Here is a 24212-nt window from a genome sequence, read left to right as displayed (position 1 = left end):
TTGAAAATTTTATTCATTCATGAGAAAGGGGCTGATCTCTTCATTTTAAGAGAGAGAGTACATCCTCAGAGAAGTACCTACAATGCAGAGGAACTGAATGAAACTGAAATAGAGCTTTAGGGCCAAGCAGTAGCTTTGGTTGTCTAGGTTCACTTAAACGCTTGTTTCTCCTATCCTACAGTAAAAAGAATAAATAAATATAGCCTTCATAAGCTGTTGAAATTATATACTGTGGAATTTCCTCCTTCAATACCTTCCTGTCTACCAGAATACCTAGCCTGCTGTTACTCACTGTCAGACTGACCAGTCATTTTGCACACACAGTCACCACCTTGGGTTTTGTAGAGTGAATTTCAAGCTCTCTTTGGTCCTCTTCTTTTCTTAAATCTATGCTGAGGGTGAGGAGATTCTTCACTTTGTTACATATTTGTGCTGTAGGGTTTTCTTAATTGCTGATTGTTTGGACTGTTTGAAACTTCAGAATGAAGAGAATGCACTACAACCTGGAAATCAGGAAATACATTGTTGTGAAGGATCAATAAAATTCGCTGTTATGGGTACTTGCAAGATCTTTTTTAGCAGTTTCTGGACATCATAATCTTTTCTTTATGGACTATGCTAGTCTGTTTTTTTCCTTAAGGTTTTTTGTCTTGAACTTCTCCGATTTTTCAGAGAAATACCACTCTGGAAATGCTCTATTTGTGTCAGGCAATTTCTTGTAATCCATATTTCCCAAACATGCATACGGTTTTAGGTTCTTTCTGTATCTCCAGGTTTTCCAGGTTTTCATCTGTTCAGCTTCTACTTCTTTTCTTGTAGTGCATTTTTATTGCCTCCACACAATTTCATGTTTTTGAGACAGTTGCTACTAGCTAACCAAACTCAAAACTTAATGAAATGATGTCTCATTGTAAAGCTTAGAGTTGTTCTACTTATTTAACTCTACTTTTGGGTAAAGTGTTGTCATGTTTGAACCCCAACAGGCAATTAAGCACCACAGAGCTGCTCCCTCATTTCCTGTCCTCTGTGGGATGGGGGAGAGAATTGGAAGGAGAAAAATAATTCCTGGGTTGAGAAAAGAGAAAAATACCCAGCCAGTTCCCAAGCAGCAGCCCCCAACCAGCTTTTCCCCCGAATTTATATGCTGAGAATAATACCATATCGTATGGGATATCCCCATGGTCTGTTGGGATCAGCTGTCCTGGCTATGTCCCTTCCCAACCCCTTGTGCACCCCACGCCTGTTCGCTGATGGGGCGTAGTGAGATCAGAAAAGATCTTGACCTAGGGTAAGCATTGCACAGCAGCAACTAAAACATCAGTGTGTTATCAACATTATTCTCATCCTAAATCCAAACCACAGCACTGTACCAGCTACTAGGAAAAAAACAAACTCCATCCCAGCCAAAACCAGGTCAAGTATCATAATGGTCACTTAGATACGGAAATGTTACTATGTGAATATGTTCTGCAGTTTCATTGTTTCATAATTCTTTCAAAGCAAGTCTTTAAAAGCAGATATATTTTTTATCAATTAAGCAAATTAGTTGATACTATGATGCATGCTAACTTTGCTGTTTCATGACTGTACTTAAAATGAATTAGATTTCTCTGTGACTTGTGAAAGCTTATGCAACAAGTGAATGGGTTTGATTAATAATGTATGAAAGTCAGTGCTGAATTTACATGCCTTGCGTCAAGGAAGATTTGCATACTTTTTTTACTCTCTAACAAAGGAATCCATCACTACCTTGTCTTTAATAGTCATTCCCAGCATTTAATATATGACTGAATGACAATCCAAATGCATAGTATCTGTACTAAGAAATTGTCTGTCATTTGTCTTTTTAATATGGTAACCCTTAAAATGTTTATGAAATTTTAGATGTAACCATTTTGGGGAATTTCTAAATTTTAATTTCTAGACTGCCACTTTTACTGTATAGTTTTAAAGGCAGCTACATACATAATGTATTTTAAAAGAAGTAACACTCCTATAAAAAGATGGTTCATTTTCAAAGGAATTATAGAGTTTCCTCCATTGAACATTTTTTACGTTACATGGTTTTGTCATAACGTTTACTGTAACAGTCATTTACTCTACTATGACTGTACTTTAAATCAGAGGCATTTCTTTGGAAAAGCTGAGGTGGTAAAAGGCCCATCTTCACAGTGTTTGTCGCTCTTTTAACCAGGGTATAGGGATTTCTGTATTCTTGGGTTCTAGATCTGGAAAATGAGTATTATTACAGTTTGATAAGGACAAGCACAGCTATGGTAGTGTCCTACTTCCAGGCTTCAGCCTGAAGCTCTGCCCATTCTGTTGAGGATGAGAGCCCAGAGATCTGAGAAAAGATGTATCCTTAAAAATACTCTCTAGGGCGAAGTAGGGGTGGGAGTGTTAACTGTGATGGCGAGCTTCCAGGTAGCTGTGTGTGAGGTGCGAACAATTCACAGTTCAGCATTTCCTTTATTCTCGTCAACTGCCAGTAAATTTTGTAAAGTTGCCACACACACAAAAGTGATTATAAGAGAGACAGTATATTAGCCCTACTAGCTATGTAATTGCCAAAAGAAAGAAGCAGACAGTATTTCAGCACATAAAGCCAGCTTATGAGCTCTGCTGACATTTTGGATCCCTATTTACTGAGTTATTTGTGAACATATAGCTAAGGAGTGCTTTAATTAAAAAAGTATTAAAGCAGATATAAATGCTAGCCTGGCTAAATATCCATAAACAAGTACACACAGAGTAACTTTGAAGAATGTTCCTCTCTGTTTACACCTTGGACTTGTTCACAAATGTAAACCAGATTCCTCTTTTTAAAGCATAAAATATTATATCAGGGAGCTCAAGCACTATCACACATAAGACATTAATGGTAAAATTAAGCATGGACTGCCATGCTCCTATTGACCCTGTGCAGTCACTACATATGCCAGCATTGCTACATTCATATCAGTAAGCTGACTCTTCTCAATATTAAACAAGTTTCTAAAATATCTCCAAACAGTGCAGCTAAGTCCATAATTTTTTTTTTCTGGAAGTTGACTGACTTCCTATCTGTTATTAAGTCTGTAGATCAAATTGCATTGATCCTAGCGCTTGTATTTGCAATGTTTCTTTATCTCCTTTTTGGTGCTTTTATGCGTACAATCTCTGTTTATAGTCTTTTCTCATATGTAAAAGACTAAGAAAAGTTGTATTCTTAATCTTCTTTTAAGGAAACAGATTTTCCAAATGAAGGTTTGGTAACACATTACTACTGTATGATGAAGTCACTACACTTAACAAGGGTTAAAAGACTGTGTTCAGAATGGCAGTGTGTTTTTTCTGCAGTTGTAAATCAGTCTTTTCCACAGCTCAGTAACAGAAAGATGGCACTGGGGTTTGAGGTTTCAACAGAGGAGCAGAGCATTGGCATGTTTTGGCTTTCTTCTTTTCTTCCTTATTTCTTCTGGCTGGCGAACTGGTTGGTGGGAGTCAGTTTGGGAGAGTAAATTAGATCACTCACTCAGATGCAAGCAAGAAGCAACCCCCTGTGAAGCCATTCTGAATTTGATCTTTTTGTTGATTTCAGTCCTGTCTGCCAGCTGCTTCCCAGAAGTGCTAACAACTTTGTCCTTCCATTTCTGGGCAATTTTTGTTCCCATCTAGTTTCACCAAAGCAATAGTGTAAGACAGCTGGAAAAGCCTGACTGCATGCAGCGTTTTACAAATACCTTGATAGTGAAAGACAAGACGTAAATTAAAAGCTGACTGCTCACTTGGAAAATCCATGCCCCACAGAAACATCCAGCCTTTTGAATTTATGAGTGAAAGTGAGCAGGGATATAAACAGGCATGATAACATTTCTGTAGCTAAGTGAGAGGTCATTGCTTTATGGACAGATCACTCACAGAGCCATGTTAAGGAAGACTGTCTTTCAGTATGCAGCACAACAGAGAAATTAGACAGCAGCACCTGCCAGAAGGCGGCTTAGTTTTGCCGGCAAATAGGAAAATCAATCCTTTTGCTGGCGCACCGGGAGGTTGTCACAGCCCGCGCTCTGCGGGGTGGGCGCTCCGCCGCTGCCTGATGTTCCAGATGTGCTCGAGGTGCACGACCACCATCTAGCGGCTGCTCTATAGTAAGGGTAAGGAGCATGTCACTGCCTGGCATGGGAGGCATTTCATGGCCGACAGTAGGTAATGTTTTAAGCTTTTAAGAACAACGCATGCATTTTTACTTGCCTGAGTGATTCCTGATTAAACAGGAAAAAAAACTCACACACATATATAAGGCTAGTTTAAAGTTTTTTCTTCTCACTTGGAAAGCTACAAATCACATAGCACAAAGATACTAATTAATAAGAGACAATTCCTCGACACCATATATTCTCTTCCTCAAATAAGATGGGACTTTGAATCAAGAAGCAAGAAGGCAACATATAGTTAGGAGGAATGGGTTCTGTTTCCAGATTCAGTTAATTTTTTACTTGTGACCTTTTAGATCTGCTCCTTTAATTCTGACATTATAAAGCTACAGTATTATTCAGTGCACTCCCTTTTTCATTATGTCCATTTGCAGAATGAGTTGATTATAGAAGGAAAGGATTTCACAGAGCATGGGGGTGTCACACAGTCACAGAAACAAGCAGAAAATCCCGTGTGTTTACAAAATATGCATAAATATAAATACAGTGTGTAAAATAGCATCCCTGCATAATGATACTATTGTTCTGTCAACGATGAGTCCTTTCTTAAAAAATAAATACCTTTTATATCCATTAGTTATTTAAAAGATAGGGTTTCTGTCAGGATAGGTTTCTTTACTCCCCATGGGAAATCATTACTTATGTCCTCTAGTTCTTTTAATTTTTTTTTTCTGATACTCTATTTATCTGTGTAGCATGGAAGAACCAGGTTACCAGCTTCCTGATTAGATGTGGAAACTACTAGAATTTTCTTTTATTATAATGATTTAGGTTTTAAAGCAATTACTTCATCCATGCTCCTTCAGGCTAATGCTCCCATCTTCTAAATCTGAGAAAAACATATACTGAAGAAGACTTAAGCCCCCTGCATTTTGTTACTGAATGCCCATATGCCTAAATGTGCAATATGAGTACAGGTACAGTTTGTCTGCTGTCTTTTGTTCTACACAGTATGAAACTAAGGGAAAATGTCATATAAATTGATCAAGATTCAATCTCTTTTCCAGTACTTCACTAAATCTTTCATTTCCTGAACTTTTTTTTCTTTTCTTTTTGATAATGACCATTTACAGTTGTAAAACATTTTCAAAGGTAGAACTGTTTATTGCTTGGATAAAAGCAGTCTTTTGAGATTGATACACGTGATGATATCAATTTACTTAGTTTTAATCTCTATTGAGAAGTGTTTTCCTTCCTTTTTATGTTTAACTGTCTTTGTGATTAAAGGAATTGTTTTATTGTTACATCAAAATGTGGAATTTATTAGACAAGTTCAAACAAAAGCACTGAAACACAAAAATTTCAAAGCCTGTTACTTTATTTTACCTCTTTTGTCATCAGAAAATTCTGATAAATTAACCAAGGTTTAGCCATCTACTGAAGCAAATGGGAAAGTTATCATAACTATTTGCTAGATATTTTTCTTTACTAAGATCTAACAATATTTAGATGCAGATGTTGAAATCCTACTCTCAAACGCTGCAAATTGCCCATGCCAACATGCCTAAACTGATGAGCAGTGTCATAACAACCATGTGTTTAACCCTCTTCATGATTCAAAGCCTTTTCATGACTGAAATGTCTCACTGATGTCTGTAGTTATATTGCATGAATCATGATCTGATTGTTGAGGACATTGACAAGAGGTTTTGAAGTAACGGAGCCTGTTGCAGATTGAATAGCCAGGCTCTGCAGGTTTTCAAGCCCTTGTGCCCCGTGACACCCATGTTCCTGCTGTTATACAAACTACAGAGAGATATATGCTCTCATCTGCCCTAACCATGGGACTCCTAGCACTATGCTGTCATTACTTAAACCCTTTGAACTAGTAGAAGGCAGCACAATGTCACTGATTGAATACTGACATCTGTGAAAAAGGAGAAATTTGCCATTTGATATAAGGGACATATGTTAGGTTTTGTACATGGCAGCATCCCCATGTTTGATTTTCTGGGATGTATCCCACCATCACTTAAAATTTTGATACTTTCTCTCCCTCCATATGGCTTTGAACATGTTGAGAAAAACAGAGCATGTTGCTGTGAAAGTCTTTTAATAACTTACTCGTTGGCTTCAGGAAGATGTAGTCAGATATTAAATAAATAATCAGAAAAATGGAATCGATTGCTGATTGTCTTTAATTGTAACTTTTGGAAGAGCAAAAGATGCAGTAAGGCAGATGTTAACTAAGAATTACTCTTCTTTTTGAAAGCAAAACATTTCATGGTGTTGAATCCCTTAGTGGCATGCTTTATGCTGTATCCAGTTGAAAGAGTATTTACAGAGAGAGTTAACAGCATGGTTCCTGGCATCAATAATGAAAGCTTTATCATTTTCTAGTCACATATGTTAAGCAAGAATGTATATTCATTAGAGTGATTGCTTTCTAATAGCCTTAAGAACACTTCTACCAGTCATACGCTAAATATGTTTTTACTTTAGTATCACAGATGAACACACATTATTTTAATTGGGCTAATTGTGCATTTTTGTCCATTCACAGTATTGCTTTACTATGGCAGATGGCCCAGTGATGTGTTATAAACACTTTGCATGACATCCCCTCTATTTTACTGATCTTCACTGTGACTTTCCCATTGGTAATGACTAATGACAGTTTCCTAGCCAGCAACTTTTAATAGATTCCATTTTTTTCTTTAATCTCGGCCTGTCCTCAACAGCACTGTTTTGTTCAATAATTTAATCAGTTCAGCAACAGTATTAGACAATTGAACCATTACTTTTTGAATTTTTGAAATGCAAAATACCCATGAAGTAATCACTGATGAATATTTCAGTATTGATAGAGACCACTCTCTCTTCCAAAGAAATGGAAACGGATTTGCTATCTGTGCTTGAATGCTTTTCCTTTCCTTTTATTTTATTTCTCTCCCTTGGTACTGAGAACCTATGCAGTAAATAGGAAGGAATCAAATAACTAGAAAAATTAACAGAAAGGATTAACAGTTTTGCCTACCCACCATGCCCATCTTAACCATTTAACACCAACATATCAAAGAATTGAGTTTATACAGAAAAAATTCCATTCATCCCTGCCTCCTCTTATCAGTGAAGATTTATTTGCAAAAGGGACACCCTGAGGCAAAACTGCTTCCAGGTTCATCCCATTTGTATTAGCAGACTAGGATGTAGATGCTGCAAAATCAATAGGGGCTCCTTATAGGCTGGTGTGAATTTTTGGGAAACTCATGGACTCTGACATTTCTGGCCAGAACCACTCCTTTCTCTGTGAAGAGGATCAGATGGTCAGCTTTCTATCTTTATGTTGCTAGCAGCTGCTATGTTTTGCTAAGGGCAATGCTCCTCACGCTCGCTCTCTTTTATCCAAGACATTTCATGAAATGAAGCAGCAGTTAAGCAGAGCAAGCGGGTGGCTGTAGGACAATTCTGTGATTTCACAGCAGTTTGTGAGATTTCACAGTTTAATTTCACAGTTTAATTGTGTTTCTTCTCTGAACAAAAAATTACTTCAAACGAGAAAACCTAACAAGCCCTAACCGGTCTGTATTTTGAAGCTTTCGTTGCCGAGATAAGGAGGAAGGACAAACTGGCTGAAGCCTATTATCACAGACATTATGCTGAGTTTGGACCCAGAGTTTAAAATTAGTAACTTTACAGCTTTTAATCAAAAGTGGTTTCATAGAATCATAGAATCAGCTGGGTTGGAAGAGACCTCCAAGATCATCAAGTCCAACTCTTGATCGACTACCACCATGGTTACTAGGCCATGGCACTAAGTGCCACATCCAGTTTCATCTTAAAAACCTCCAGGGACAGAGAATCCACCACTTCCCTGGGCAGCCCATTCCAATGCCTGATTACCCTTTCTGTAAAGAATTTCTTCCTAATATCTAACCTAAACCTCCCCTGGCAGAGCTTAAGACCATGCCCTCTTGTCTTACTGATAGCTGCCTGGGAGAAGAGACCAACCCCTACCAGGTTACAACCTCCTTTCAGATAGTTGTAGAGAGTGATGAGGTCTCCCCTGAGCCTCCTCCTCTCCAGTCTGAACAACTGCAGTTCCCTCAGCCTCTCCTCATAGGACTTGTGCTCAAGTCCCTTCACCAGCCTCGTTGCTCTTCTCTGGACCTGCTCCAGCACCTCAATATCCTTCCTGAACTGAGGGGCCCAGAACTGGACACAGTACTCCAGGTGTGGCCTCACTAGCGCTGAGTACAGGGGCAGAATCACTTCCTTGGTCCTGTTGGCCACACTGTTCCTAATCCAGGCCAGGATGCCATTGGCCTTCTTGGCCACCTGGGCACACTGCTGGCTCATGTTCAGCCTCCTGTCAATCCAAACTCCCAGGTCCCTTTCTGCCTGGCTGTTCTCCAGCCACTCTGTCCCCAGCCTGTAGCTCTGCATGGGGTTGTTGTGGCCAAAGTGCAGGACCCGGCACTTGGCCTTGTTGAACCTCATCCTGTTGGAATCAGCCCAACTCTCCAGCCTGTCCAGGTCCCCCTGCAGAACCCTCCTACCTTCCAGCTAATTGACACCCCCCTCCCAGTTTAGTGTCATCTGCACATTTGCTGATGGTGGACTCAATCCCCTCATCTAAATCATTAGTAAAGATATTAAGTAGAACTGGGCCCAACACTGATCCCTGGGGAACACCACTAGTTTCTGCACACATAAGCCTCTCATAACTTTCCTTTTGTCTTCTCTCCCCCTCCACAGAGTGATATAGGAAGTTCAACCTAAAAATGCTTTTTTAAGGCAACACATGTGTGTTAATGCAGCTACCCGCCTGAATTTCAAAACTGTTCAATAGCTTACTTGTAGGTGCTTAACTGTGCTTGCTAGCATCAGGCAATCCTCTTGGTATATTGATGCTTACCCAGTGTTGCTGATATTAGTAGTGATTTCTTTCACCTACTGAATGTTGATCCTGAGAGTTTTAATTAAATCTGCCTTTTCTCAGACAAGCTGCTGAAGTCACATGAGGGGACAAATTCTGCCTTTGGAGACATTTGCGTACTGCCAGTGAATCCATCTGAGAGATTATGCATGTGGGTCCAGTAAGAGAAGGGAGTCAGTCTGGTCTGTTACAAAACCAATTCATATTCAGTTGCAAAAGGAAGAAATGTGGAAATGCAGAAGAAAAACTTCTCTTTGAATGAAGAGAGGAAAACTGACACCCTTTAGAAAAAAAGGAAAATAGAATGGTTAAAAGTTTATTGTTTGCTGATACTGAAAACTTTCAGGGAAGCTTAATACCAAACTTTTTATTTTTTCCCTCTGACAGGCACAAGCATATTTACTGTTTATGAAGCTGCTTCTCAGGAAGGCTGGGTGTTCCTCATGTACCGAGCAATCGACAGCTTTCCCCGATGGCGTTCATATTTCTATTTCATCACCTTAATTTTCTTTCTGGCCTGGCTTGTCAAGGTACTTAAAAATATGTCTTTTTAAAGCAGTTTGAAATGTAGATCATATTAGAATTAATTTCTTCTCTTTTCTACTTGCTGAGCTTTATGTCAGCCATTCTTTCTTGTTCTGTTTTTCAGAATGTTTTCATTGCAGTCATCATTGAAACGTTTGCAGAAATTAGAGTGCAGTTCCAGCAGATGTGGGGGTCCAGGAGCAGTACTACTTCAACTGCTACAACCCAGGTGAAGCACTTGAGATGTTGAGATTCTCTGGGGATTTGATTTGGTTTAATTTATGAATTAATAATAAGCAGAAAATTACTGTTACATATGATATATTTGACTTTGCATGTTACTACCTATATTCTAAAGTTAATATATGAACTTTCATATAAAATTTAATTCTATTATCCATATCCATGTAAATTGCATTACCCAACAACTCTTTTTTAAAAAAGAATTATAGAGAAGAATGTAATGTGGTTCCCTACATGGCTAGGTATGCTCTAGCTGTGTTTGTATTTTCTTTTAATAGAGTAGGATAATGGTTTTTTATCATGTCATTGGTGGGTTTGAAATTAGGGTTGCTTTTGCATATCACTTTCTGTGCTAAGAAATAAGATCTGAAATTGCATAGTCGTGGCTGGAAGAAGAGAGGTCAGAGGGTAGCTGAAGCATTTGCAGAAGTTGGTCCTGGAACTGAGAAGAGTGTATTGAGACCAAGGAGGAAATGAGGTGTTGGGACAATGAAAGAACCATGCTAATAGCTGGGGAAGTCACAGACAGTGAGACCCTGAATAGAGATAATGAGTAAGAAGAAGCCATGATAGGAAGGGTGCTACATGTGGCCTGCATAGTGGGAAAGACCCAGTATGAAAAATGAGAGCTAATGGGCTGAGATTTAAATTCTCTCACTCATTATTTTAACAGTCAGATTATGTGTTTTGAATGTACAAAAGACAAGGCTTTTCCAGGCTAGTGCAGCTTGCCATCTTTAAGAGGAACCAGTGCAAAAAAGCTGCCTGCAAAAAGCTCTTATGAGGACAGATGTGAGAAACATGCCCATGAGGGAATTTTTTCTAACTATGTAGCTAGAGATTATTTATTTTCCTAAACCAGAGGATTTAAATTTTCAAAATTATTTATTAAATATTTTCTCATATTCCTTTGGTTATATCAGTAATCCATATGTAAATCTAGTTCTTTTCTGCCTGCTGCTACATTTTTTGCCTCAAGTAGACTTCATGGCAATAATTTCTAATCTATATATTTCTTTGTCAAAGCAGACTTTGTGATATCAATTTAAAATCTGAAAAAAAGGACTTTTCTACAGGACACCTGCTTAGCCTGGGGAACTTTGTTCATTTCCTCTCTGATAGGACAAATTCCTGACCTATATAGGCTTAACCAACATACTCTGAACTAGAAGCTGGAACAGAGAAATCAATGTAGGGAAACACAAGTAGCAGCTAACATTAAGGAATTTCAAATACCCTGCTGCAGACAAGCAAATGGTTGCTTTGTTCCTTGAATCACTGACGTAATGACACATAAAGGGAGCCCAGCTCACTAAATTGCAAAAACAATTTATCTTTTTCTGTTTTAAGAAGGGCAGAAAATTTCTTGCAGGATTTCTTATTCAAAACACCAGAAGAAAGTTAGAACCCTTGCTTGTTTTGTGCATGATATGACCTTGAGAAAATGCAACAATATCTTACTTCATTTGCTCACTTCATAAATAATTGAGCTGTTCCCCAAACTTATTCCTGTAGGAAAGAAAATGAGTGTCCAGGAGTCAAAGTCTAGGAAGGGGTCTTGGGAAAAGATAAAAGGACATTCTTGTAAAGCACTGCACATTAAAGCACTGTACAAAGAGGAGTAACTAGGAGCTGGTCTTTGTTGGCAACTCTTCCTAGTGCAGAGACGCTAAACAAGGACTCAGAAGCATTACAACCATATTTTTGTGACACTGTCCCCACTCTAATGAGCACTTATTTCAGGATGACTTTTAAGTTTCAACCATGTTCCTGTGACTGTGTTCTTGAGGTGACTTGTTTGAGTACTGGGTGTCAAGGAAAAGGTGGGAGTGAGATGAGGACTTTGTCACACTTTATTATATAGTATAAGCAGGTGGCAATTAAAAATGCTAGAGCCATTCATTTTCTTTCAAGGACATTTTAAAGGACAGTGTTAATCACTTTCAGACATGGTTTCTGACTGTTCCTTATGTCCAGCAATTTGCATCTTTTTGTGTCCTAATTTCTGAGAAAAAAAAAATTCAGAATATCTACACCTATGCTTCCAGAGGTTATTGGTAAAATGTGAAAACCACTGTGGTCAAGAGAGCCTTTTCCACTGACATCATTAGAACCTGGAAATATTCAGCTACTTACAGGAATTATAAGCTCTGGGAAACAATACAGAAGGACTGTACAGCTACTCTTGATATGCATCAGTGCAACAAAAATAAAGTGGTCCTTGGAGTAAAATAATTTTTCCAGTAAAAAAGACAAGGTTGGCTGCTGTTGCCAAATACACCATGAAACTTATTTACATGGTCACAATGTGTTTGTGTTTCCTCAGGGATAAGCTTACCATTGTAAGGAATTTATTCTGAACAGGTACCACTATCTAATGATACTGATCAGAGATTAATTGAATCAGTTTCTACATTAGGACTAATAGGGACACGTGTTTGATGTTATCTGAGTAAAATTCAGACTCTATTAATGTTGGAAAAAGCATGTTACTTTTTTTTCTGTAGCAGTGAGGACCATTTCTCTCTTATTTTAAACTAGCTATCATCAAAACATATGGTTATCCTTAAGGTGAATGTATTCGATTTCACATGTATTTATTGGCACGTAAAACATTTCTGACAACAGTCTTCCCTTTTAAGATGTTTCATGAAGATGCTGCTGGAGGTTGGCAGCTTGTGGCTGTTGATGTGAATAAACCACAAGGCAGAGCTCCTGCATGTCTACAGGTATGACATTGCTTTTTAATAAATCAATATGTGTAACCAGCACCACTCAAATGTTGCCATACAGAGACTGCAGTGAGAAATAGCAACAGTAGTTTTAGTCATATTTTTTTTTAATTCATTGCTTTCTGCAGTGTAGACTCGTTCTTGAAAATCACAGATCAACAAAAAGAGATCTACCACACCCAAAGGGAGAAGATTAGATAAATCCATTCTTTACAAAGGCTCTGTTTTGTGTACTCATGAGAGAAAGATTTAAGATTTTCAAATATAAAATAAAATAATTAGTCACCTTTTATATCTCAGAATTTATATACAAATGGTTTCCATTCCTAGGGTATTCACAACAGAAATGCTTGTTTATTAAATGCAAAATACAATGACATATGCCAAGAAGCATGACTAATCATAATAAACACAGAAGTACCTAATTTCTCTTGTTTAGTTGTGAAAATAAGCTTACAGAATAAGGGGGAAGATGGATGTAGGTATTAAGCCATACAGTGTTTGAAACTTCCAGATTTAATATTCTTACTTGGATATAAGTGAGTTTGTAAAACTCTATCCTCATTGTTTAAATAAATCGAGACTAAGTATTTTTTTTTATAAATCCATTTTTAGTACAGAACACTGTACAGCAGCTCAAATTTTTATTTGCAGGTTAAATAATATCATTTCAGGATAAGCAAACTAGCTTCAGAGTAGAAAGCCAAATCTACTACAGCAATCTTATAGCATGGTATTTTCTCGCAGATTTGGTTATGTTTGGTTTAATGTGTCAACTAAAATACACACACTTGTTGGCAACATGTACATTGCTGAACTCTAAACTGGCAAGGCACTTCAGTCACCTATAAAAGCTGTTCATTCTCAAATATCTTTGCTTTGCCAAACCACTGCCATATATTTGATTACAGCATATGTCTTAATGGATAATTCCTCTTCCCAAATTTCATTCTTGATTTTGACAGCAACAGGAACATCATTTGTGGTGTTTTCAAGTAACAGTTTTATGTATGTGGATAAAATGTAGCTGAACTCACAGTGAAAAAAAATCCATATGAAAGTTTAGATGCCATCTGAGTTACCTGGACTGCCTTTGTCCATAGTATTTCATTTTTGCTGCTTTTAGGAATCATGTGAACACACGGTAAATTGTGTTGCAGTGGACATAAGCATCATGCATCAGTGGATATTTCAACTTTTTATAATTGCAACTCAGCTAGCAGTTTTCTTCTCGTTCTTCATTTCCTTGTGATATAGAGGAGGCTCTAAAACAGTACTTTAGTGCTTGTTCTGACATTAGACTATATGAAGTCCATTAGGAGTCCGTTAGTCCAATAGTCCATAAACTATATGAAACCCATGTCCTAATTTCCATTAGGAAATTTATACTTCATGGCATTACTGTCTCTATTGACAAATAAGCTGTATTGATGTTTGTCATCATGGAGGCAATAAAGGGGATTGCTGTTCATGTTTACACACTCTAACTTTTAGATACCAGATATATGAGCATTAAGACTTGATTTGTATAATTTGGAACTTCTATGTGTTAGATACTTCTGCATTCAGAAATGTAAATATTCTGTGTGCTCTAGGACTTTTTGTGGTTTTTTAACTGCTAGTCTACACATATTAAGTTGGTCTAATGATTTTAAAATGTTCTGAGAAATGGATGTTTTTTTATTCTACATCAGACCATAATGAGAGAATTGCAGAAAGTAGATAGTCTTATCCTTCCTCATTGCTATACTTCCCCCTTACTACCTGTCTGAACTGTTTATTCAGTTGTTCAGGGCATGGAATCTAGGTTGGCAGTGGGAAAGGATTTGTTATTGATCAGACTCACTCCAGCTGCATAAATGTTTTTCCTGACACAAGAAAGGGGCCAGAACTTTAGTGGGAGCAGTCTGGGAATGTGAGGTGGTTTGTCTGCTGGCCTGTGCAGCCAGCTCCAAGTGATCCCTAAAGTATCCAGCCCTGGTGGCTTGCAATCACCCAGGTTCCTCTGTACAGCTCTCAGGTTTATTCACAGGTACGCTTTATATATGTGTATTTATATATGCCTGTGTATCACATACATACACACACACACATTTAAAGATGTATAAATAAAAGGAAACAAGGACAGCAATGATCCACCCAAAAAGGTTACAAAAAACCCCAAACCAAACCAAACCCAAACAAATTTGAAAGACCTAGACAATGGGTTCATGAATTGGAACTTTTATTTTGAAGAATTCTATGTATTCAGGTGGGTGGTGAAAAGGTTACTCTGTTCACAGCTGTGGGGATTCTTTAGTTACCAGTGTGGCTGTGAAGGGGTACAGAAATGGAGCATAGTTGAGAGGCTACTGTCATCCATGGCTGTGTGGAGCTTCCAACTACCTGTAGGATAATGACACGGTGCAGCGGTGCGGAATATAGAGGTCATAGGTGGTGTGGAGGTGCGATTCTCCATGGCCATGAGTAGAGTAGGTTCCAGCTGCTTGTAGGAACACGATGGGGTACAGACTTGGTGGATGGTAGTGTTGATAGTGTACAGATATGGTTGGTGTAACGGTGCTGCCTTTGCCCATGACTGTGATGGGCTTCCATCTGCCTGTAGAGAAGTAATGGGGCGGACACGAAGAGAGGTGTGGACATCCCTTTGTGCTGAACTTCCATCTGCCTGTAGGCCCATGATGGAGTATGGAGAAGGTGCAGGAGGCAGGCATACCTTTGTCTCTGAATGTGGGTAACTTCCATTTGCCTGTAGGGCCTTAATGGGGTGTGGAGATAAAGGGTGATGCAGAAATAAGAGGTGAGAAACAATAACCAAAGCAGTCACTTTCCATCACCTCAGGCCTCTCCTGCCCCCCCAACCTGGGGCTCTCCCAGCCTGAAAGGGTGCAGATGTCCTTTTGCCCATGGCTGTGAGGAGCTTCCATGTCTGCTGTGACATCACCAGAGCTGCTGCATCCCTGTGACAGTGGACCATTCAAACAAGAAGAAACAAATATTAATAACAACTGATAATGCTGTGGAGAGAAACTAAGTGCCTGTAGCAACAATTTAAAGAACAGCTCAGCAAATATTTAAACAGAAGCAACAGGCCCTACCTACTACCTGGTTTTAAAGACTTGTGCTGCTAGAGTTGTCAGTTTGAAGGCTAAATTGTGCTGGAAAAATGTTTGTCAAGTTGACTGGAGGTAGTATTTCACACATTTGAGATTAAAGACTTGACCCTGCATCTACAAGTTGATGATGGCACTAAGAACATCTGTACATTTCCTGCAGTTCATGCTGTGATTCTCCCCTGCCATGAACCAGAGATTTTGCCAGGGACTGTCCTGTGCTACGCTCTTCAGTTAGACACTGGAATATATAAACTAACTTCCAACTCCTTGGTTCATTGCAAAAATGTTAATATCCTCTTTAACTGCTGGGTCCGGAAGCAATGGGCTAGTGGGGTAGTGATTTTGGGTGCATGAAGACTTGAACCCTGTGTACATGGGTTGTGTGATGCATGAGGGAGATATAGGACTGTTGGGGACAGTATTGGAGGACTGGTTTTGGTGCATGGAGCAAAACTGTTCCACACTTCACTTCAGACAGGCAGAGTGGGTGTAGACTGTACCTAGTATGTTCTTTCAACAGGCCTTCTTCCATTCATGTGGGCTCCTGACCAGAAGAAGCCAACATTTAGAGAGGTGTTGTGGCTTACTGAGGGACTAGTATTTGGGAAAAAAAACAGAACAGGACAAACTCCCAATGTAAATATATCTGCAATGTGTTGACAAAGGACATTATGTAGGGAGCCTTCTACCTCTGAAGTACAATACCAACAGCTATATGTAGAGGCTGTGGCTGACTCTGCCATCACCATTCCCTCTCCCACTTCAGTAACTAGCCTGAGTAACTGCTTGCCTGCAGTTATACAACTGATTGTCACTTAAAAATGTTGGTGCAATTACTGACTAGAAAACAAGCATTTCTTGCTTAATGAGAGGAAATGAGTGTACAATTTCTAAGAGAAATTGTAAATGAGAACTTGCAAATGCCACTGCTGATCTTGAGTTGTGTATATAAGGTGATTAGCTATGCCATGGACAATGCTCTGTTTCTCTTTGTTAGGAGTTCCTACAAATAGACAGTTCAGTGTGTTTGGATCTTAGGGACTGACCCTGATTTTATTTGGGAAGAAAACAATTGCTGATTAAAAGCTGAATTCTAAAAAAAATTGAGACCTCTTCTTATCTTCCAGGCAACATATGCAAAGAGTATCTGCAATATAAAAGAGATGACTATGAGAGTTGTAAACTGCCACTTATTTTGACAGGATATTAGCTTTGAAATCTAACTCTGGCAGTAAGTACACATTATTAACGTGTTTGGGTGAGTGCAAGAACTCAGATAATGCTGATGTCCTTTAATTCTCCAGTTGTTTTAGAATATGTATCCTGATGAGCTACAAAAAAAGTGTAATGCTGTCACAGTAGGCACCTGTGCAGTCCATGGAAAACTGAAGATGAACAAACATAACACTGAATTCAACAGAGAATGTATTTTTTTTGTTGTTTAATAAAACCTCAAGCCTTTCCTAAATGTGTTGATGTTGCAAAGTCTCAATGGCTGCATTGGACTACTGGAGGATATGGCCTCAGAGTTCTGCCCTACATCTGATTCTGACAGTAAATTTTTTAAATAGTTGTTTAAAGTGTGTGTTGCATCCCCAGCAGGCTCATCCTCTTCCCTCTTAAAAGCCTTTGCAACCAATTCAAAATTTAGCTCCACAGGGCCACTAATACAAGTTATGTGATGTTCCTGACTGAGAGCTAAAGTCACAGACTTTGCAAGGTAACTTGCAAAACACATTTTTTTATAGGTTGCCCAGTGAGATCTCCCTCTCTGGAGACACTGCAAACACACCTGAATGTGTTACTGTCTCCTGCTCCAGGTGACTCTGACTTGACAGGGGATGTTGGACTAGAGGATCTCCAGAGGTCCCTTCTAACCCTAACAGTTCTGTGATTCTTTGATTTTATGAGGACATAGTACTACCTTTGCCATGTATGTATATTAGTGTAATTATTTCACAGGAAAAATTAATGCATAATTTTCTTTTTTCCTGGAGCTCACGTAAGTACAGAACTATGTTCAGACTCTTATCCATGCAGTAGCCTGTCTGTCTCTGTCCCAAATGTTTCATGGTTCCATTTTCTGTGTGACAGTGAATCAGAAGCACTGAAGGGCAGGGTCTGATAGTCTCATTTTCTTTCCTCCCAGCTTGGTAGTAATGCAAACCTGTGCTCTCTGTGAGAATGAGGGGATTCTCTGGATATACTTGGTAAAGTCTACTTGAAATGGGATAGGAAAACATTCCCTGACCTCTGGTTGCTCTTTACTTTGCATGCATCAAATGACAAACCTCAAAGCTATTTAAAATTTAAGAATTCTTCACAAATTTACATCTTAAAATGGTAGATTAATGTCTGTGATGGCATGTGCAGCATCTTTGTAGGTGCTGCCAGATTGAGAAGTAAACAATTAAGAGCAGAGCTGCTATTTAGGCAGAAGTAGGCAGGCCTAGGGTAAAGACCAGCAGGGACATTAGGTTAAATTCACTGAGGACCGGCTGTACTTCAGGAGGAACCCACTGTGGCAACACAAGATGGGTCTGGGCTTTGCTGGAAAGGCCCTGGGAGTCTTTGTAGAAAGCATGCTGAACAGAAGCCAGCGGCCTTCCCTGACAGCAGAGGCAGTCAACAGGATCCTGGGCCATTGTGTGGAAGGAATTATCTCCTGTTGCTCATCACTGGTAAGCCTGAATCCAGACACCATGTCTGGTTTTGGCCCCCTTGGTACAATATAAGTACTGACAAGCTGGCGCAAGTTCAACAGAGGGGCTCCAAGATAGTTGCGAGACTTACTGTTTTTCGGGTCCCTTTCAGTAAAAAATAGTGAATTAAAGTATGCAAAATAGGTATATGGGCAAAATATGTTTGATTCTCCAGTTTTATGAGATTAACTTTTTATTTCATAACAGAAAAATATAGTGGTTCTCACCACTCACATTTACACTTTATTTGCCCTGTCCTTTCCTTCCTCTAGTTAAATGAACTTCAATCATTTCTACTGTCTGAATTCATAACTTCTTTTAATAACATGAACTGAAGTGGATGCCAGTTTACATTATTAGATGAGACAGAGAACTGAGATGTCCCAGGAGGAAACTCACTGCCTCTTCAGTTGCAACTGCTACTGTGGCTAAAGCGGCTAGAGTTAGCCAGATGTTGGAGTTTCTGACCCTTTACTCCATTCCCTTTCACCCTTTCTTCCCATACGCTGTGTGCAAGTAGAAATTAATGGGAATCTCTTTATTTTTTCTTTTCATAATGGCCGATATTTACGATCTTCCTATATTCAACTGAGGATAGCAAGATTGGATGGGGCTGGACTATATTGTGCAGGTTCTTCTGTCACCAACATGTTTAATTTGTCTGCAGAGCCTTCCATTTCTCCTCATTTTTTTCACTGCTTTTGCCTCACCGAAACTAACCGTTTGCTTTTACATTACACTTTTCATACTCTGGTTGTTTTTCAGTACTTTTCGGTACCAAGTGCACCACTGATTTATCCAAGCTTCTGTTAACCAATGCAGTTCCTAGGCTTTTGAAATGAGAAGAGGGCATAGAAAAAAAAGACGTAATTTTAAAATTTTTTTTAACTGCAGCCTCAGAAATTTAGGATTTGGAATCAATTAATCTAATTAATTTAATAATAAATTCATGTAATATGCTCAAATAATAAACTCATTCAAATCAAAACTTAATTTTAGCCAACTGAAAGAAAAGATGTTTTTTTCACTGTAAGAGAGGATCTCAGTTAATTGGAAAAAAATACATATGCATATAATTTAATGAAAGCCACTGTAGGTAAGAAGAGAATAGGATTGAGTAAGCTCACCTTCTGCTTTTGATTCCAAAGTTACACTAAAGGGCAAATTAGTAAATAAACAGACCACCACACTTTTCTTGTTCACCAATAATTACTTTCCATGAAAGAGAAAACCCACTTATGCTCTTTTCTGTTACTCCTGCAGTGAAAATCCCTAAGTACTGTTTTGTCTCATTTCTCTCTCTCTCATTCAATATATCCTGCTACAACACTCAATTCCTGCTTCTCTGGCCATGTCTCCTCCACCCTCCATATGTTTTATGTCTTTGATACTACTTTTCATCTTTTTGTCTCACCTTCAAGTTTCTCTAGAGTTTTGTCATTATACAGAATTCTTTAACAAACTGAGATAATAGTACATATCATGAAGGACTTTTTTATGCAAAAAGATATGCTTAAATTTCTGACATTAATCATATGTTCAAAAGCGCTATACTCGTAATAATGTCATTGCTTGCTCAGGTCATAGCTTTGTGACCTTCTATTTCTTCCCTAGGTGGAGCACATATAATTAAAAGTGAATATAGTATTTCTAATCAGTTGAAGATTTTACTATCAGAGTATGACTGCAGATACAGGTTTTAAGTGACTGCTTCCGTTCATGGTGACACATCACACACAGCATTCCAAAGCTTTTTCTAAACATCATTGGATCTCCGGTTATGCATTTCCTTTTTGCCCAAACTATACATTTTTGCGTGTGAACAGGGAATTGTTGTCTAGCTCATTGTTTCCCACAGGAGCCATAGTTCCATATTTTCTCTGTTCATTATAAAACTGTGCATTGAGAAAACTGCAGATGTCAGTACTTGGTGTTAATAATAACAACCACAGTTTCTCCGAAGATGTGAGCTTAATCTCCCCAGTTCAGCTTTAAGTGAGTATGTGTACTTTAAGGAACGAGTGATAAAAACATTAGCAACCTCTAAAATTAATAGGAAAACTAAAAAACACGATGTGCCTTTAAAAGCATAAATACATGCTCCAAGAGTTTTTTAAAGGATTTTTCCTGGAACCTGGTGCTCGGTTTTTCTTTATTTGTGAACTGAAGCTTCCTGCTGGGCTTGTAGGAGTAACTCACGGTAGGCAGAAAGTTCTAGCACACTACAGTGTGTTAAAGTAATATCAACAACAGCAAAATAATATGGCAATGTGGAAGCCTCAGCATGCATTCATGCCAAATGGTTCAGGTTGAAATGGAAAACACAAAGATTATTTTTCAGTAAGAAAAGAAAATCAATATTTTAAATCAATGCCAGTCATAGGGAACAGTGAGAACAAGTAATAAAAGACCACAAAGCACCTTTGGGAACACTCAAAAGAAAAATACAATAAGTATAAAACCATTATACCAAAATAAAAGCTTCTTTGCCCTACATGAGGATGGATTTGCAAGACATAATCAGAAACCATAGTGACACTAATTTTTCGTGTTGCCACTTCCAACCACTTATAAAAAATTAAAGAAAACTCAGTTAGGTGACCAAGTTAAAGTTCTTCAAAAATACCATATTAGCGGCCATCTTTCTTGCCCACTTGTCATGGTTTAGTCTTATTTACTTTTAACTGTTATGCTGCTGTATGCAAGAGCCCCTTGCAGATCCCAGATCTGTACGTACATCCTAGTTCTGCTCTGCCTATACGCCGTGCGCCCAGGGGATAGGCAGGTGGGCTCTTGGGAGAGACGAGAGGGGGTTCTTTGGCAAGCTCAGTGTCACTCACCTACCCATCAGTTTAGACGTACCAAGACACACTACACTCTAGGAGGGATTCTGAAACTGCTTTGTAATCCTCTTTGCAGATCAGCTGTGGTTAACCTTCTTATTTGTTTTACCTAATTGAGCAGTTTGGTGCAAAACCCACGTCTGTGTGAGAAAAAGTGAGTTACAAAGGCTCTGCACAGAGCCTATATGGTATCTCTGTCTGAATTGTTGTTTGCTCAGATATAACACCAGACCTGCATTGCTTCATGTGCCATTGCCTGCCAGGCTGAAACCCTGACCTGATCTGAGGGAGTAAGCATGGTTGTACAAAGGCCAAACTAGTAAAACCCAACAGATCCAGCTAGTCCATGTAAAATGGTTGTAGCTGGAAGTAGCTGGACTCAATGACCCTTGTAGGTCCCTTCCAACTCAAGATATTCTATGGTTCTAAGTGTCTTTCAAAACTTGTGTGAGAGAGAGTTTTATGTTACACACCACAGTTATCACATTATTCTTTCCTCCATCACTCCCCACTTTAGACAGCTGGATATATCTGTTTGCCAGCTTAGATAGCACAGGCCCTATCTTTTTGGAGTGCCTCTCAAGTAGTTCGTTAGTAGGTTTAGACAACACAGTAGACAAATCTCAGAGGGATACATTTTTCCACAATAAGGATTATGAACTAAGCAAGAAACCTATAAAATCTACAGGAAATTTGTGCTTAGCCAATAAATCAGACACAGATCTTCAGAGTCCTTCTTCATTCCATTAGCCACTAGGATATTTCCTTTCCCAATGTACAATATAGTTTGTTAAGGAAGTAAGTTCTAAATAACTCAATACACTAAATAAGTGGAGTTTCTCCAGAGGATAGGCCCAGACTCATGTCACTGTAGAAACAGAACTTTTAATAATGTTCCCTTTCATATTTGGAGCAGTAATATTTATAGAGCCCAGAGAGGAATTAATAAAACCAAACTTAGTGCAAATTTTAATTAAAATTATACAGGGCAATGGAGAGTCTTGACTACCTTTTCCTAAGAACTCCATCTTTCACAGGATATTGAATGACAATATACTTGGGCAAGAAGGGTCAGAAGAGTGCATATTAATTACCTGTGTCCTAAAGGCAGGATATATATTCTCCAATCTGATTAACTCTTTCCTAGATTCAGACTTATGCACCATGTTCCTAAGGAACAAAATTCACTCAAAGTCTTTGCAAATAAGTACTTTATCTCTCACTAGAGACTTAATGCATAAAGAATGCCTTTAATATGTTGCAAAAGATTTAAACGCATGAATTTTATAGGAGGCCTACTTTTATTTTACTTTGATAGAACTGAAACAATAATGCATGGTCAGATGAATAAAGGTGTCTGTGTTTATTTAGGCTTTGAGATTTTGCCTTCTTTGAGCAGTATTTTGGTCAATATTTAATATTTAATAAGCTTAAAGCCTATTTGAGGTGCTATCTCAATAAAATAATACTTTAATGCATCACTTTCCTTTTGATTGCTTTCCTTGGATTGATATCTAGCAACGTCATAGATTACTGGAAACTCTGCAGTGCTCATAAAACTAACAGATAAACAATGCATTTGCCGTGACTTAAAAATTGACCAGTACCAGAAATAGGTGTATATCATCCTTCTCTGGGCTCCTGGATACCCATTTATGCCCTTGTTCTCTGTCTTGCACTCCATCAGTAATTCATTTGGGGACTTTCTGAAGTGGATGTTAAATTTAGGTCATTATATTTAGTATCTGTTGATGGATTTATCACGTATTAACTTGTCTAGCCTTTTTTTTTTGAACGCATTTATCGTTTTGGCTTCCAGAACATCTCGTAGGAACAAGTTACATAAAGTAACGATGCAGCATTTTAATTGATTACAATTGCAGATTAATTTGCTCATTTTCCTGAGATTATTCAGAAATAAAGCAAAATGATGCAAAGATTGTTCGTTTTAATTTTGAGACAGGTGCTCATATTCAATAAAACAAAGAATTTGAGACAACAAAACTTTACGATCAGGATCACAGGGTGTTGTAACATGCAATCAGTAACAAGAGGAGGGCAAACAGGAGCGTCTGAGGACTATAAACAACCAGCCATGGGAGATGGTTGCTTTTTGTTTGTGCTTGTGTATCCAAATATAACTACCAGTACCAAGGAAACATCAGAAAGGGAAATAGACTTTCACTATCACTAAAGATTGTTATAAAAGACGTTAGTGTGTTTGGTGACAAGGCTGTCATTTGTAAGATAACTTTCAAATCTTTCCATAGGTAACATTGTGGCATTAACGAATAATAATTAATTTAATGATTATTAGATTCCTATTGTATTTTTTTCTATGCTTCTATTTCTCTGCTGTTGTATACAGGCATCTAACAGAAAAGCAATTTCAAGGGGATTCAGGACTGCACGCATATTGCCACTCTGCAAGGCATACAACCTCCTTCCCTCTCTTCCTCCTTCCTATCTTTCTTACCTGCCTGCCTTTTCCTTTATAACCATTATACCAAACCACATTTGTAACAATGAGTTAGAGACACAGTTCTTTTATGTTCATAGTTTCTTCTCCATAGTTTTTCATTTACTTGCTGAACTGTCTGTTCTTGTTCATTACAAAGTAAATTACTAGCCGAGTTGTAGCAATGTAACTACAGAAACTAAACAAAAAAGAAAGGAAACATGTCATTGGTCTCATTGTTTTGCATTTGATCAAATAGAAAATGACTTCCTCAGTTTGATCATGTAATTTTCCTGCAGACTTAAAATATTGGAATCACATCAAAAAGACAAAATAGATAGGTGTTTAACTATGATTAAGCTTATAAAAGGGTAGTTGCTTTCCTTGGCAATAGTCCTTATTAGACGACAGCCTCGCACAGCAGAAAACTGGGTCACATCAGGCCCTTGGCATCAACTTAGGAAATTTAGGATCAAGTATTTTGAATTTCTCTGAGGAAGCAGATTTTCAAAAAACAT

General features: G+C 38.3%; 1 protein-coding gene across 1 annotated transcript in view; it reads left to right on the top strand.

Moving 5' to 3' along the window:
• The window catches only part of NALCN (sodium leak channel, non-selective), a 212706-nt gene that overhangs the window by 51440 nt on the left and 137054 nt on the right, over window positions 1-24212 (top strand). The window contains exons 7-9 of the mRNA XM_029960959.1: window positions 9463-9605; window positions 9725-9829; window positions 12486-12572. Of these exons, the coding sequence (XP_029816819.1) occupies window positions 9463-9605; window positions 9725-9829; window positions 12486-12572 (335 nt within the window). The remainder of the gene's footprint in view (window positions 1-9462; window positions 9606-9724; window positions 9830-12485; window positions 12573-24212) is intronic.

This window comes from Manacus vitellinus, unplaced genomic scaffold, assembly GCF_001715985.3.
Source record: "Manacus vitellinus isolate BGI_N305 unplaced genomic scaffold, ASM171598v3 scaffold_2_pilon, whole genome shotgun sequence".
NCBI classification, from domain to species: Eukaryota; Metazoa; Chordata; class Aves; order Passeriformes; family Pipridae; genus Manacus; species Manacus vitellinus.
The sequence above is the reverse complement of the archived record's forward strand: the minus strand, read 5'-3'. Positions and strand labels throughout refer to the sequence as shown.